Here is a 14,441-nt window from a genome sequence, read left to right on the forward strand (position 1 = left end):
TTTTCAACAGAACAATGAATTAACATCATAAATAGTTCTTACTTTTTGATGAGCTCCCATCAGAATCTTGGGCAAGTTGTCCTTTTTCCAAAAGAATCGTTGCTCGGTTGTAGATTGTCGCCTTCAACGTTGGAATTAGCAGTAAACATTAGCCGTGTGGGCCAGACGTGTCCAAGTCCCTAGAACGCAGCACAAATAAATACCCGAAAATCGCAATATACTGATATAAACTGATATAACTCGGTTTAAAATAACAACATTATGATGTCTTTAACACCTATATCGAATAAAATCAGAGCCGGATATATCTAAGGGCTATAACGGGAGCTTTCTAGAACGACATCCTGAGGTCCTTTTTGCGTCATGGCGAAGAGAAGAAAGGGAGTACACCACGTTGCCAGCCCATTTATAAGGCCTCAGATCTGCCTAGCAACTCCATTTCAATTCTCACTATTCGCTGACATGCAGGGGAAGGCGTATGCAGTGCATCTCAACCAATAGAAGACAGGCAAATTAATAAACCGACCTCAGAACAGCCTGCAGAATTCAGCATTCTCACATCCTCATAGGAAAATTGCTCCAACTCGAGTTCTGTTTTACTCACAGATATAATTCAAACGGTTTAGAAACTAGAGTGTTTTCTATCCAATAGTAATAATAATATGCATATTGTACGAGCAAGAATTGAGTACGAGGCAGTTTAATTTGGGAACGAAATTATTACAAAGTGCAAACAGCACCCCCTATTGAGAAAAGGTTTTAACCTATGCAAAGAAGAAACAGTTTCGTTCTGCTATGATTTTCTTATAGTTATGGTTCAATAATGCTTTAGTTATCAATGTAAAACTAAATCCATAACAAAGGGAACTGCAAATAAACATTGGAAAACATTCACTTAAAATGAGATACAGGATTAAATTGATACTGCAGAAGGTGACAAGCAAAATAATTGTAGAAAATAACATGGTTTTGTATTTTTCCTATGCAGGAAATGTACAGTAATTTTACATAAACAAAGAATCACATGATAACCAATTACTTTTACATGTTTTATTGCATACATAGAAATGACAGCCAACCAAAAGTAAAAACCTTAATTTGTAATTATGAAGTCATTGAATTTATCTCATCATAATACTACTGTATTTATCAAAATATTATATGCACATCTTACTGATATCTAGATCAGTTTGGAATAACTTGAGGGTATTTTATCATAGGCCTTCATTTCATAACATTCAAATGTAATCTGCACCTGATTCAAAGATATGTTGGTCTTTGGAAGAAAAAGGAAAAAATGGTGCTGCTTGGACCATCCTCTAAAAATCAATAATACCCCATTTCCTGGAATGATACTGCTCTTCAACAGAAGTTAAGGATGTGTGTGGCTTGTGAACAGGTTAGTCATTGAGCTAAAACTATTATTAGCTCTGCTGTAATTATGTTATCAGACTAAATCACAATAATCGAAAGGAAAGGGGGATAACTAGTCAGTTGGTCAACTGGAATGTGTCTTCCACATTTAACCCAACCCCTGGGGGGGGGGGCTGCCATAATCTACATCACGTCTTTGGCTCACGGGGAACAGTGGGTTAACTGCCTTGCTCGGGGGCAGATTGTCAGCTCGGGGATTCGATCCAGCAACCTTTCGGTTACTGGCCCAACGATCTAACCACTAGGCTGGCTACCTGTTTAAACCAAAAGTATGCAGAATGATAAATCTACAAAACAAAGTGAAACAAAATTGAAAGGTACATTTGCCACTCCTTATGTGCAGTCCAACAAAGTTGATATAAAACAATACAAAAGTGGGGACAAAATACAAGGAAATGGACACAGGTGCTTGCTTACTGATCACAATAATTAAAGTCACAGAATAATTAATAATGGACAATACATAACACACTGGATATTCTCAATTTTCTTCCCAGGTTTAAGCGTCTCTTTCTGCCAGTCAACTCTGTATGGTTGTCACTCCTGTCTTGAACTCAATCAGTGATGTCCTGTGAGCATTACACCAACTTCTTGGCCTCAAAGAAGCTCTTGAGGTGCTTGAGCTGCCAGATGCCAGTGACGATGAGGATAAGTGTCTGAGCTATAGACCACCAAAGCACATGCTGATTGGTGCTCTCACTCGTCATGCGGAACCGCTCCTCACGATACTGTTAAAAGAGATACACAGACAGTCACTAGATCGTTAAAAGACAAGGGTAAGACGTGGATTCCACAACAGCTTTGTATGTGACATTATACAGGATAAAATAAATGTCAATATTTATTATCCCCTATGGTTGTGGTTTACTCAACTCAAAATGTAGATGTTCTCTTTCAACCCACCTGCTGATAGTTCTGCTCTTTCTGGATTTGTTCTACTTGGTCCAGTAATTGTCGAGCTCTTAATTGCAGCTCTGTGAGCTTGTCTTTTGCTGCGATTTCGGGGTAGTTGTTGGTATGTTCACCAACCTGAATATCCAGGTGGACTCTCTAAGACGGAACACAAGGTTAGAATGCCAGACTATCTGCAGATTTACTGCTATACGAAAGTGATTTATTTTTTTTGTGAGAAGAAAATGTCCAGAACAACAACATCCCATTCATACCAGTTTGCCGCCAGCGAAAAGGGCCATCTTGGTGGAGTTGGAGTGCAGGCAGATCTGGTGCTCGCCTGGTGTATGGGAAGTAAAGGTGAACCGTCCATCTGACCCATACTGACGAGACAGAATTATCTAGAATAGAGGGTTGGAGAGAGAGACATATGTGGAGGCATTGTGTGTATGAAGATACATACATAAACTGTAATGACTGTACACTTTGAGTGTGGTAACCTTGTATCTAATCTTCTCATTGTTTGACTGACCTTAGTATCCGGATCTTTGATTTCCACATGCATTCCAAGGCCAGGGGTGGCTTGGAGGAAGGATCCCATCTGCTTGTCCCACAGCTGGGTCCTGTATTTCCCTGATAGAGAGATGCCAGATGAAAGGCTATTCCTCCCATCCTCGATAAAGGGCATATTCCATATCAAATAACACGTTGGCTAATCCCAGTCACATACTGTATCATGTTCTCATCTTTTGTAGCTAGCCAGCAAAAAAACATTTATTTATTAATTAAGACCCATTATATATTTTTTATCCATCAAATCTAGCTACATCTGTCAGGAAATGAAAGACATGCATGCACTAACTGACTGGATTAATCAAAATAGCCTATGAGCCAGAAGCAGCTGACGAGTTAACCAGCTTTAACGTTATCTAACGTTAAAATAATAATTTACCAATAACCATAGTCTCATCTGGAATTTCCTCTATAAAGCATTTTTTCTCCGTCTCTCCAATGTGAAAATAGAGAGCGTTACTTGGAGAGAGCCAAGCAAATAATATGATAATTCCAGCGCCAGGTGCAGTGAGCATCATGTCAAATCAGCTTTGTTGTCCCCTGCAGCAGGGTCAGTGTAGTAAATGCAACCAACTGCTACTTTACTTTTATTTTGAAATGATTGAAACCCCGCCGGAAGTGGTTGCACGGGCTTTTTTACTGATTCGCACACTACCCAGAATGCACTTCACCGAGACCATTTTCGGTCGTGTTTGTTATGATGCGAGGACATTTCAGCATCTAGCTACAATAACGTTTCGCTATACACTGTTATAAAAACAGTGAGTAGTTGTTGTTTAGACAAGTTGTCTGTGGCTGTAGCGTTTAGCTACTTTTTCCAGATTCTTATTGCTGTTTGATTCTCGAAAGATATAGGCATGGCGCAGTACAAAGGTGCAGCAAGCGAGGCTGGAAGAGCCATGCAGCTGATAAAAAAGCGTGAAAAGGAAAGAGAACAACTTTCACAGCTAAAGGAGAAAATTGCTCAGGTCAGTCACTTGTTAGCTAAGTAATAGCAGTGAATAAGCAATACTATCTAGTTACTGAAATATATCAAACGAGCAATCTATAGCCTTTGCGCTAGACTGTTTACAGGAGTAGCCTTAACGTTCCTAGCCATGTGTTCCCCTCTTACTATCTGAATATCTCTTACAGGACAACATGGTCAAGTCCAACATAGACAAGAAGTTCTCAGCTCATTATGATGCGGTGGAAGCAGAGCTCAAATCCAGCACTGTTGGTAAGTATATTATGGGACTTTTTCCATGTCAGACTTGCCTTTTTTAATGATGAATGTTTGAATACATAATTGTGAAGAACACAATCTTACTGCAATACTGTCTTCCCTTGTCAGGTCTGGTGACACTCAATGATATGAAGGCCAGGCAGGAGGCTCTTGTGAAAGAACGAGAAAAGCAACTGGCCAAGAAGGAGCAATCAAAGGAGTTGATGCTGTGAGTTACTGTATTCCCAGAGTTACTGTATTCCCAGAGTTACTGTATTCCCAGAGTTACTGTATTCCCAGAGTTACTGTATTCCCAGAGTTACTGTATTCCCAGAGTTACTTGATTCCCCGCCACTTTTTTGTTTGTTATGATCTCTCAAAGCTATTGTCAGTGTCTCATCTTTGCTCTCTTTCTGTCTACCTTCAGAAAGCTGGAGAAGCAGAAGGAAAAGAAAAGAAAGGAAGAGCAGAAGAGAAAGATTGCCAGTTTATCCTTTAATCCTGAAGATGAAGAGGAGGAGAAAGAGGAGACTGAGGAGGAGGAGGAAGAGGAGGAGGAAGAGGACTGTGAGTGGTGTTTATAAACAACAGATTTATTATGGCCACAATACTTATGTATATTATTGTCTAAGAACAATCAGTGAATACTGACTTATCTTCCAAAGATTTCCCCGCTAAGAAGAAGAAGCTAGGGAAGAACCCAGATGTGGACACCAGTTTCCTGCCGGACCGGGACAGAGAGGTGAGCCTTATGCATATACAACCAGTCACACTTATTTTCTCCATATCAAACCTCTCTTACATTGAAATCTCGCCTGCATATAAAGCAAGAGTATTTGTATTTATTAATGATCCCTATTTGCTGCTGCCAAGGCAGTTTAAAATCCAGGGTTACTCCAAGCAGTTTAGTCACAGCCTTATTCTACAATTTATGAAATACATTTTTTACAACTTGATTGGAGTCCACCTGTGGTAAATTCAATTGATTGGACATGATTTGGAAAGGCACACACCGGTCTATATAAAGTTCCACAGTAGAGAGTTCATGTCAGAGCAAAAACCAAGCAACGAGGTCGAAGGAATTGTCCATGGAGGTCCGAGTCAGGATCGTGTCGAGGCACAGATCTGGGGAAAGGTAACAAAAAATTACTGCATCATTGAAGGTCCCCAAGAACACAGTGGCCTCCATCATTCTTAAATAAAAGAAGTTTGGAACCACCAAGACCTCCTAGAGCTGGCTGCCTGGCCAAACTGAGCACTCAAGGGAGATGACCAAGAACCCGATGGTCATCCTGACAGAGCTCCAGAGGTCCTCTGTGGAGATGGGAGAACCTTCCAGAAGGACAACCATCTCTGCAGCACTCCACCAATCAGGCCTTTATGGTAGAGTGGCCAGACGGAAGCCACTCCTCTGTAAAAGGACTCTCAGACCATGCGAAACAAGATTCTCTGCTCTGATGAAACCAAGATTGAACTCTGGTCTGAATACCAAGTGTCACGTCTGGAGGAAACCTGGCACCATCCCTACGGTGAAGCATGGGTTTGGCAGCATTGTGTTGTGGGGATGTTTTTCAGTGGCAGGGACTGGGAGACTAGTCAGGATTAAGGGAAAGATGAACAGAGCAAAGTACAGAGGGATCATTGATGAAAACCTGCTCAGGACCTCAGACTGTAGCGAAGGTTCAGTTTCAACAGGCCAGCGACCCTAAGCACACAGCCAAGACAACACAGGAGTGGCTTTGGGAGAAGTCTCTGAATGTCCTTGTGTGGCCCAGCCAGAGCCCGGACTTGAACCCGATCGAACATCTCTGGGGAGACTTGAAAATAGCGGTGCAGCGACGCTCCCCATCCAACCTGACAGAGCAGGAGAGGATCTGCAGAGAAGAATGGGAGAAACTCTTCAAATACATGTGTGTCAAGCTTGTAGCGTCATACCCAAGAAGACTTGAGGCTGTAATTGCTGCCAAAGGTTCTTCAACAAAGCACCGAGTAAAGGGTCTGAATACTTATGGAAATGTGATATGTCCGTTTATTTTTAAATACAGTTAAAAAAATATATATTAACCTGTTTTTGCTTGATCATTATGGGGTATTGTGTGTAGATTGATTAGGGGGGGAAACAATTTAATACATTTTATAATAAGGCTGTAACCTAACAAAATGTGGAAAAAGTCAAGCGGTCTGAATAATTTCAGAATGCACTGTACATAGACACACTGGCTTTACTCAAGGCCAGTGGCGTGTCATTGGTAAATATTGAAAAAGTAAGGTGCCTAGACAGCTGCCCTGGGGAATTCCTGATCCTACCTGGACAATGTTGGAGAGGCTCCCATTAAAGAACACATCCACAGTATAGCAGCCATAACGCATATGTTTTTCCATCAGCAGACTATTGATTATGTCAAAAGCCACATTTTCTCTCAGCCATTCATCAGTCATTTGTGTAAGTGTTTGTTGAATGTCCTTCCCTATAAGCGTGCTAAAACTATTTTTTTTACTGTAAAATAGCATTGTATCTGGTCAAACACCATTTTTTCCCAAAGGTTTACTAAGGGCTGGTAACAGGCTGATTAGTCAGCTATTTGAGCCAGTAAAGGGAGCTTTAGAATTCTTGGGTAGTGGAATTACTTTCGCTTTCCTCCAGGCCCGAGGGCACACACTTTCTAGTTGGCTTAGATTGAAGATATGGCAAATAGGAGTGACAATATCGTCCACTATTATCCTCAGTAATTTTCCATCCAAGTTGTCAGACCCCGGTGGCTTGTCATTGTTGATAGACAACGATACTTTTTTCACCTCTTCCACACTCACTTAACAGAATTAAAAATCACAATGCTTGTCTTTTAATAATTTGATCAGTTATACTTGGATGTGTAGTGTCAGTGTTTGTTGCTGGCATGTCATGCCTAAGTTTGCTAATCTTGCCAAAGAAAAAATCATTAAAGTAATTGGCAATATCAGTGTTTTTTGTTGAATGAGCCACCTGATTCAATGAATCGTGGAGCTGAGTTTACCTTTTTGGCCAAAATGTAATTTAAGGTGCTCCAAAGCTTTTTTACTATCATTCTTTGTCATTTATTTGTTTCATAGTGTGGTTTCTTCTTTTTATTCAGTTTAGTTGCAGGATTTCTCTATTTGCAGTACGTTTGCCAATTGGTTGTAACCAGACTTATTTGCCATTCCTTTTGCCTCATCCTTCTCAACCATACCATTTTTCAATTCCTCATCAATCCACAGGGATTTAACCGTTTTTTTTTACAATCATTTTCATAATAGTTGCATGCTTATTAGTAACTGGAATAAGCAATTTCATAAATATGTCAAGTGCAGCATCTGGTTGCTCCTCATTACACACCACAGACCAACTAATATTCTTTACATCAACAACATAGGAATCACTACGAAACGTATTGTATGACCTCTTATACACTATATTAGCCCCAGCCTTTGGAACTTTGGTTTCCCTAGATATGTGCTACTGTATTGTGATCACTACATCCGATGGATCTGGATACTGCTTTCGAGCACCTTTCTGCAGCATTAGTAAAGAAGTGATCAATATATGTTGATGATTTCATTCCTGTGCTGTTTGACTAGCCTGGCAGGTTGACTGATTAGTGCCAGTGACCTGGTTCAGGTTGTTACAGTTTGAAGCTTTTTCTTGAGTGGGCAGCTTGAGAAAAGCCAGTCAGTATTTAAATCACCCAGAAAATATACCTCTCTGTTGATATCACATGCATTTCACACGTTGTCCAGATACTGACTGTTAGCACTTGGTCTATAGCAGCTTCCCACCAGAATGGGCTTTAGGTGAGGCAGATGAACCTGTAGTCGTATTACTTCAACAGTATTTAACATGAGATCCTCTCTAATCTTTACAGGAATGTGGTTCTGAATATAAACAGCAACACCTCCACCACTGGCATTTCTGTCTTTCCTGTAAATGTTATAACCTTGTATTGCTACCACTGTATCATCAAAGGTATAATCTAAGTGAGTTTCAGAGATTGTCAGAATATGAATGTATTTTGTTACTAGCAAATTAATAATTTCATGAACCTTGTTTCTTAAGCTACATATTTTGAGCACTTTTCTGGGATGCTTGCTTGTTTTCATTGCTTTACTGGGAAGCTTAGCCCAAGTAGATTAGCTCATGTTATTTCTGTCATTGCAGGGTGAGCTGCACACAGTGGACTTCCTACTAGGGCACACCGCCTCAGTTCTAACAGTATAAACTCTGGTTCATAGACTCATGATTGCTGCATACAATAGCTGTAGGATCAGCAGAGGCATTCAGGGCAGTTAGAGGGACATAAATGAGGTTACTTACAGTGTGTCTTCCAACGCCCCTGGGATAATGTACATATGCTAAGGCGTTATGACAACTCAGAGACACAACGGTAGGGATTAATTGAGCTGGACCTGGGTCATTGATAAATCATTGTCTCAACGCAGCCTTATAAGGGTGTAAAAGGATCCAGGAACCCAAATGATTTGGGAGGATCCCATCCTCCTTTATAAAACAAGCTTTGTTTCCAGAAGGTATTATCATTGTCAATAAATGTTACACCCACAGAGCTGCAATAGTCTCGTAGCCAGTTATGAAGGGTTGAAAAGTTCAGTGCCACGATTTGGGCAGATGGCCAGATATTATGGGGGCGTTTGTTGGTGTCAAGCAGAGACCCAATCAGTTCTTTACAATCCAATCTTCAGCTGTTCTGAGCTGCCCTTCATAATGTCATTGAATCCTATGATAGCCTCAATTTCCTTTTTGCTCCAGGGACTGAGTAATTTCTCACCATTGAACTGCCCAATACAACGGCCGGAGAAGGGGGTGGAGAAATCTGCCCATTCCTACCCCTTTGACTCCTGTCCAGTATGCACAGGGTGTACACTATATAAATGTGCCTTTATACACACACAGAGCCCAGGGCATACACTATATAAATGTTGTGTGTGTGGGCATACATGCATATATATATATATATATACACACACAACCGTTCAAAAGTTTGGGGTCACTTAAATGTCCTTGTTTTTGAAAGAAAAGCACACAAAAAATGTGTCCGTCAAAATAACATCAAATTTATCAGAAATACAGTGTAGACATTGTTAATGTTGTAAATGACTATTGTAGCTGGAAACCGCTGATTTTTTAATGGACAGCTGAAAACTGTTGTTCTGATTTAAAGAAGCAATAAAACGGTCCTTCTTTAGACTAGTTGAGTATCTGGAGCATCAGCATTTGTGGATTCATTTACAGGCTCAAAATGGCCAGAAACAAAGAACTTTCTTCTGAAACTCGTCAGTCTATTCTTCTTCTGAGAAATGAAGGTTATTCCATGCGAGAAATTACCAAGAAGCTGAAGATCTCGTACAATGCAGTGTACTACTCCCTTCACAGAACAGCGCAAACTGGTTTTAACCAGAATAGAAAGAGGAGTGGGAGGCCCCGGTGCACAACTGAGCAAGAGGACAAGTACATTAGAGTGTCTAGTTTGAGAAACAGACGCCTCACAAGTCCTCGACTGGCAGCTTCATGAAATAGTACCCGCAAAACACCAGTCTCAACGTCAACAGTGAAGAGGCGACTCCGGGATGCTGGCCTTCAAGGCAGAATTCCTCTGTCCAGTGTCTGTGTTCTTTTGCCCATCTTAATCTTTTCTTTTTATTGGCCAGTCTGAGATATGGCTTTTTCTTTGCAACTCTGACTATTTGCAACATTAACAATGTCTACACTGTATTTCTGATCAATAAGATGTTATTTTAATGAACAAAAAATGTGATATTCTTTCAAAAACCAGGACATTTCTAAGTGACCCCAAATTTTTGAACAGTTGTATACACACACACACACAGAGCCCAGGGTATACACTATATAAATGTCCTAAATATATATGTGTGTGTGTGTGTGTGTGTGTGTGTGTGTACACACACAGAACCCAAGCTTAAAATGTGTTTATTATTGAGAGTTCAGGAGGAGGAGAATCGGCTTCGAGAGGAGCTGCGCCAGGAGTGGGAGGGAAAACAGGAAAAGATCAAGAGTAAGCGAGATTGATTACACACGACAATCACACATGACGATTACATCCAGCGCTCTTTTTATATTGATCCCTACGGTAATGATGAGCTTAAATGAATAGTTCACTACCCTGCTAGTTACAACCTTGCTATGATAATGATACTTATTGATAATGCCATGATAATGACACATCTTCCGTGCAGGTGAAGAAATTGAGATCACGTTCTCCTACTGGGATGGATCGGGGCATCGTAAGACTGTCAAGGTACAGTAAGAGAGAACCGGCTGCTTAGCAATGGATGTGCTGCCGGAAAGCAAATGGAGCCATACATTTAACTTTGGTCGCATGAGATATACCTGTATACTATAGCATGTATCAGTGTGCATTGTTGTGTGTTTACTACAGATGAAGAAGGGAAATACCATGCAGCAGTTCCTTCAGAAAGCACTGGAGGTCTTGAGGAAAGATTTCAGTGAGCTGAGGTAAGAGTAGATGTGACTGAAGTGGTGGCTTTGGTTTTATCTAGGCGGGTGTATTTACTAGAAAACAGAAGCAAACGAAATGAAACGGGGCGGGACCCTACCTGAATTTGTCCAATTAAAAACTTGCGTTTTCATCTCAAAGCTTTTTCTGTTTTGGAGTAAACGGTTTCCATTTGTAAAAACGTTTTGCAACTGTTTGCTACGTTCTTCGTCTAATGAATACACCCTAGGTGCCCATTGGCACTGACATTATAGGATTTCCCTTTAATGTTATTCTTTATGAAGGAAGGTTGTAAAAGGTTGGGGGGTCTTTGTAGGGCTGCTGGTGTCGAGCAGCTGATGTACATCAAAGAGGATCTGATCATCCCACATGTGAGTGCTGCTGTACATCAATCTGAACTATTCTAAATTTTACATCTCCTCTTCATATTAAACTGAACAATTATCTCTGTTTTCTGTTCTAGCATCACAGTTTCTATGACTTCATTGTGACAAAAGCTCGAGGCAAATCTGGTGAGCCAGTGGTAACTTCAAAGTTCATCTAAAAAAATCGACGTTATATTTAAACATTTATATAACTTCACTGATGGCATTATATATATCTTTTTTTAATACTTTATTCCACTACAGGTCCACTCTTCAGCTTTGATGTCCACGATGACATTCGGCTGGTGAACGACGCCACTGTTGAAAAAGACGAGGTGAGGAGATCCGTATTGTTTTTAATATTCAATTTCCAAGTGTGTTTTGATACTTTTATTTTTTGAATCCAAGTTATTTGCCAGTGCAGCAGCGTTAACAACAACAAGTGTCCTTGGTGTGTCCTAGTCTCACGCAGGTAAAGTGGTGCTGAGGTGCTGGTATGAGAAGAACAAGCACATCTTCCCTGCTAGCCGCTGGGAGCCCTACGACCCGGAGAAGAAATGGGACAAATACACCGTGAGTGGTTATCTCTAACCTTAACACACTACCAATATCTACGTAGGAATATTATAATTGCTTTCCTTATAGTTTTATCAAATTATCTGATTGGTATTCTAGGTTTATGTAGAGTGTGATGTAATGTGTTCCTCCACATTATTCCCTGCTGTGGCCAATCACACGTCACGGTGTACAAATGAAACAGCAAAAGAATGTAGCATCATTGGCTGGATAGATCATCGTGCATATAATGGCTTATGATTTATACCCTTTTCCATCTTTTGGGCCGAAACGGACAGGATTGTTTCATAAGTATGCTCCACATGACGCTGTGTGAGTGTCGGTGCTTACAGAGCGGCATGCATGGGCCTGTTCACTTTCAGCTGTTAGTTAGTTCATAAAACATGTAGGAAATAGCAAATATAGGCCTATTATCAATAATTTAATCATTATAGCCCAAAACTTGTATTATTAGGTAAAGAATGGATATGAAGTTGAGAGGTTTATCATAACATGCAGATGTTGCAACGTAAATTACATTTTATTTTTTATTTCTTGTTTTTCAGATCCGGTGAAAATATTGTCTTCAGGATCTTTCTGGACACACATTTTTTTCCCCATGTTTTACTATTAATGTATTGTCAGAAGCATTTTACTTTCAGATTGATAAACTATATTCACTTTAAATCATTAGGTTTCTCTTCATTGTTATTCCTCAACCTTTTTTTTTCTTTTTTCCCCAAAGTGTTGTTGCCTAACAAACCATTGTGATTTCTTTACCATAACATAACAATTCTGTTTAAGAAATATTACTGCTTTAATTTCTATGAAAATGTGTGATCTCAAATATTTCTTCTTTAAAAAAAATTACAAAACAAACCTACACTTGGACGCTGTTCACTGTGTTAATTAAATTCGATCAACTTTACTAATTTATATTATTAAAAAACACATTTTTATTTGTCATTTTTATTTATTTTTTATTATTATGTTTATTGTAATAAGTGTCCTGAATGTGGTTTGTTTGGCACCTCCATTACTATTGTAAAACTCGGCTGTTGGAGATAATTGAAGAAATGGAACAATGCTGTCAACTTGCCGTTTGAGCTACAAAAGAGGGGCCTGCTTGGCCGCCAGTTGCCCATCCCTGCACATAGAATAGGAATCGGGCTTATTGACTTGAGTGTAACTTTGGGCAATATTTTGGCAGCTTCACTGTTTCCAGGTCCTCTGGAAAAGTATACTTGTCAGGTGAAATGCTAAAGAAATGCTTCTATTTCTGGCGTTATACACTTATATGCCACGTTTTTATCATAAGCATTTCAATAGACATTTTCAGGTTTTGGAAAATGTTGAAATATTACCAAGGCAATTGCGACCGGCGAAGGATGGACATGCAGGATTGAAAAACCTGGATAAGTGAAGGACTTTTTTGAATGATTCATTGTAGAGTTGATTTAGAGTAGTACAGTGATTCATTGTAGAGTTGATTTAGAGTAGTGCAGTGATTCATTGTAGAGTTGATTTAGAGTAGTACAGTGATTCATTGTAGAGTTGATTTAGAGTAGTACAGTGATTCATTGTAGAGTTGATTTAGAGTAGTGCAGTGATTGGAAGTGTGCCGTTTTTACCCTCGTATGGTCATTTCTCCCCTCTTAGGAAGTAACAATATGCCATTTAGCAGACATTTTATCCAAAGCGTGCAATGATAGTGGGCATGATGGGGGCCATTAATCTACCTACTATACTACCTAGCTGACAGTTGAAGGCCTTTGCCTCGGGCTGTTAATGTTTTCTAATTTACTCCAGCTGTGCCTTTTGTTCCCTCTTAGTGTATTTATTTGTATTTATTTATTTAACTAGGCAAGTCAGTTAAGAACAAATTCTTATTTTCTATGACGGCCAAACCGTACCCCGGATGACGCTGGGCCAATTGTGCGCCGCCCTATGGTTATCAGTGACTTCCAGATAACCGAGCGTAAAGGAAAGGATTAGACCGTTGGGCCCCTCCACCTCTGTTTACATATTCACTGTCACATACATTGTTAGTTCCATTACGCCTATATACCTATACATACTCTCTTGTGATAGAAGTTGTTTTAGGAAAAATATCTAATCTCTCCTTGGAGTTGATTTATTGTGGCGCCAAATGAAAATGTACTGCATTACTGGCCGTACATTATTTTACCCTGCTCCTTTCTCTGCCCAAATCAAGTCATTTATGTATATCCTGTCCTCTCATGCACCATCTTATGGGGGGTCCAGGCTGTGAATACTGCAGAATCAACCGAGATGTTGGAAGAACCCATTTCCTCTTTGGAGGTACAGTAAGTGCGTGTCAGAATAAACAGTTTCACCCTACAGACCCTATACCTTGAAGGTATCTTCTACAATGGTATGGTTTCACAAACAAGTATGTGTCACTGCATAAGGCAGTGTATTGCACATAAGTGAGACAAGAATGAGCCGTTGTCTGTTATGTCTGAAGACCGAACCAAAAACAACTTAAGTGTTACGTTCTGTCTTTTCACTTGTGATGTTTGTTTTCAGATTTTAAGAATGTTAAGAATTTACCTCTGAATAGGTCAAGGTGTCATAGACTGTAGTGCCTGTCACCAATTTTTTTATTTATTTACTATACAATATCCTTGCATGTCTACCATGGCCATTTTAGCGCTGTGTTTTAAAGCTGTGTGTTCATTTGAATCATTATTACAATGATCCTATTCTTAGCATAATTTTCCCCAGGTTGTGTTCAGTGGCCATGTTTTTTTCTTTCTGGGTGGACAGATGTGTGCCAGCATTATGTCCGCGCTCCACAAGATGTGACTGTTGAGTTCGTAGCTACTACATATGACACTATCATTGTCTCCTGGCAACCCAGCCAGTTTGGTAAGGGCAAACAAGATACAA

The 14,441-nt window shown here is 39.9% G+C and overlaps 2 protein-coding genes across 2 annotated transcripts; one reads left to right on the plus strand and one right to left on the minus strand.

The window, feature by feature from the left end:
* Positions 1-1,931: 1,931 nt before the first annotated feature.
* Positions 1,932-3,416, minus strand: LOC120040738 (transmembrane emp24 domain-containing protein 4-like). The gene is made up of 5 exons (XM_038985786.1): positions 3,278-3,416; positions 2,858-2,958; positions 2,601-2,726; positions 2,338-2,484; positions 1,932-2,162 (listed from the first exon to the last, which is right to left on the minus strand). The coding sequence occupies exons 1-5, from the start codon at positions 3,414-3,416 to the stop codon at positions 2,013-2,015; spliced, it is 663 nt and encodes a 220-aa protein (XP_038841714.1). The 3' UTR covers positions 1,932-2,012.
* A 130-nt stretch (positions 3,417-3,546) lies between these two features.
* On the plus strand, positions 3,547-12,494 carry fam50a (family with sequence similarity 50 member A). The gene is made up of 13 exons (XM_038985784.1): positions 3,547-3,866; positions 4,033-4,117; positions 4,232-4,331; positions 4,530-4,669; positions 4,768-4,844; positions 10,080-10,146; positions 10,328-10,389; positions 10,531-10,607; positions 10,925-10,979; positions 11,072-11,120; positions 11,238-11,308; positions 11,436-11,546; positions 12,095-12,494. The coding sequence occupies exons 1-13, from the start codon at positions 3,756-3,758 to the stop codon at positions 12,101-12,103; spliced, it is 1,014 nt and encodes a 337-aa protein (XP_038841712.1). The 5' UTR covers positions 3,547-3,755; the 3' UTR covers positions 12,104-12,494.
* Positions 12,495-14,441: the final 1,947 nt, after the last annotated feature.

The sequence above is a fragment of the Salvelinus namaycush genome, unplaced genomic scaffold (genome assembly GCF_016432855.1).
Source record: "Salvelinus namaycush isolate Seneca unplaced genomic scaffold, SaNama_1.0 Scaffold377, whole genome shotgun sequence".
Classification (NCBI taxonomy): domain Eukaryota; kingdom Metazoa; phylum Chordata; class Actinopteri; order Salmoniformes; family Salmonidae; genus Salvelinus; species Salvelinus namaycush.

Coding starts and splice junctions, on each gene's coding strand:
- LOC120040738 (XM_038985786.1), bottom strand. CDS start 3,416: ATGATGCTCACTGCACCTGGCGCTGGAATTATCATATTATTTGCTTGG. Junction 2,727..2,857: donor TCAAAGATCCGGATACTAAG/GTCAGTCAAACA, acceptor CCTCTATTCTAG/ATAATTCTGTCTCGTCAGTA. Junction 2,485..2,600: donor TTTTCGCTGGCGGCAAACTG/GTATGAATGGGA, acceptor GTTCCGTCTTAG/AGAGTCCACCTGGATATTCA.
- fam50a (XM_038985784.1), top strand. CDS start 3,756: ATGGCGCAGTACAAAGGTGCAGCAAGCGAGGCTGGAAGAGCCATGCAG. Junction 4,118..4,231: donor GCTCAAATCCAGCACTGTTG/GTAAGTATATTA, acceptor TTCCCTTGTCAG/GTCTGGTGACACTCAATGAT. Junction 11,309..11,435: donor CCACTGTTGAAAAAGACGAG/GTGAGGAGATCC, acceptor GGTGTGTCCTAG/TCTCACGCAGGTAAAGTGGT.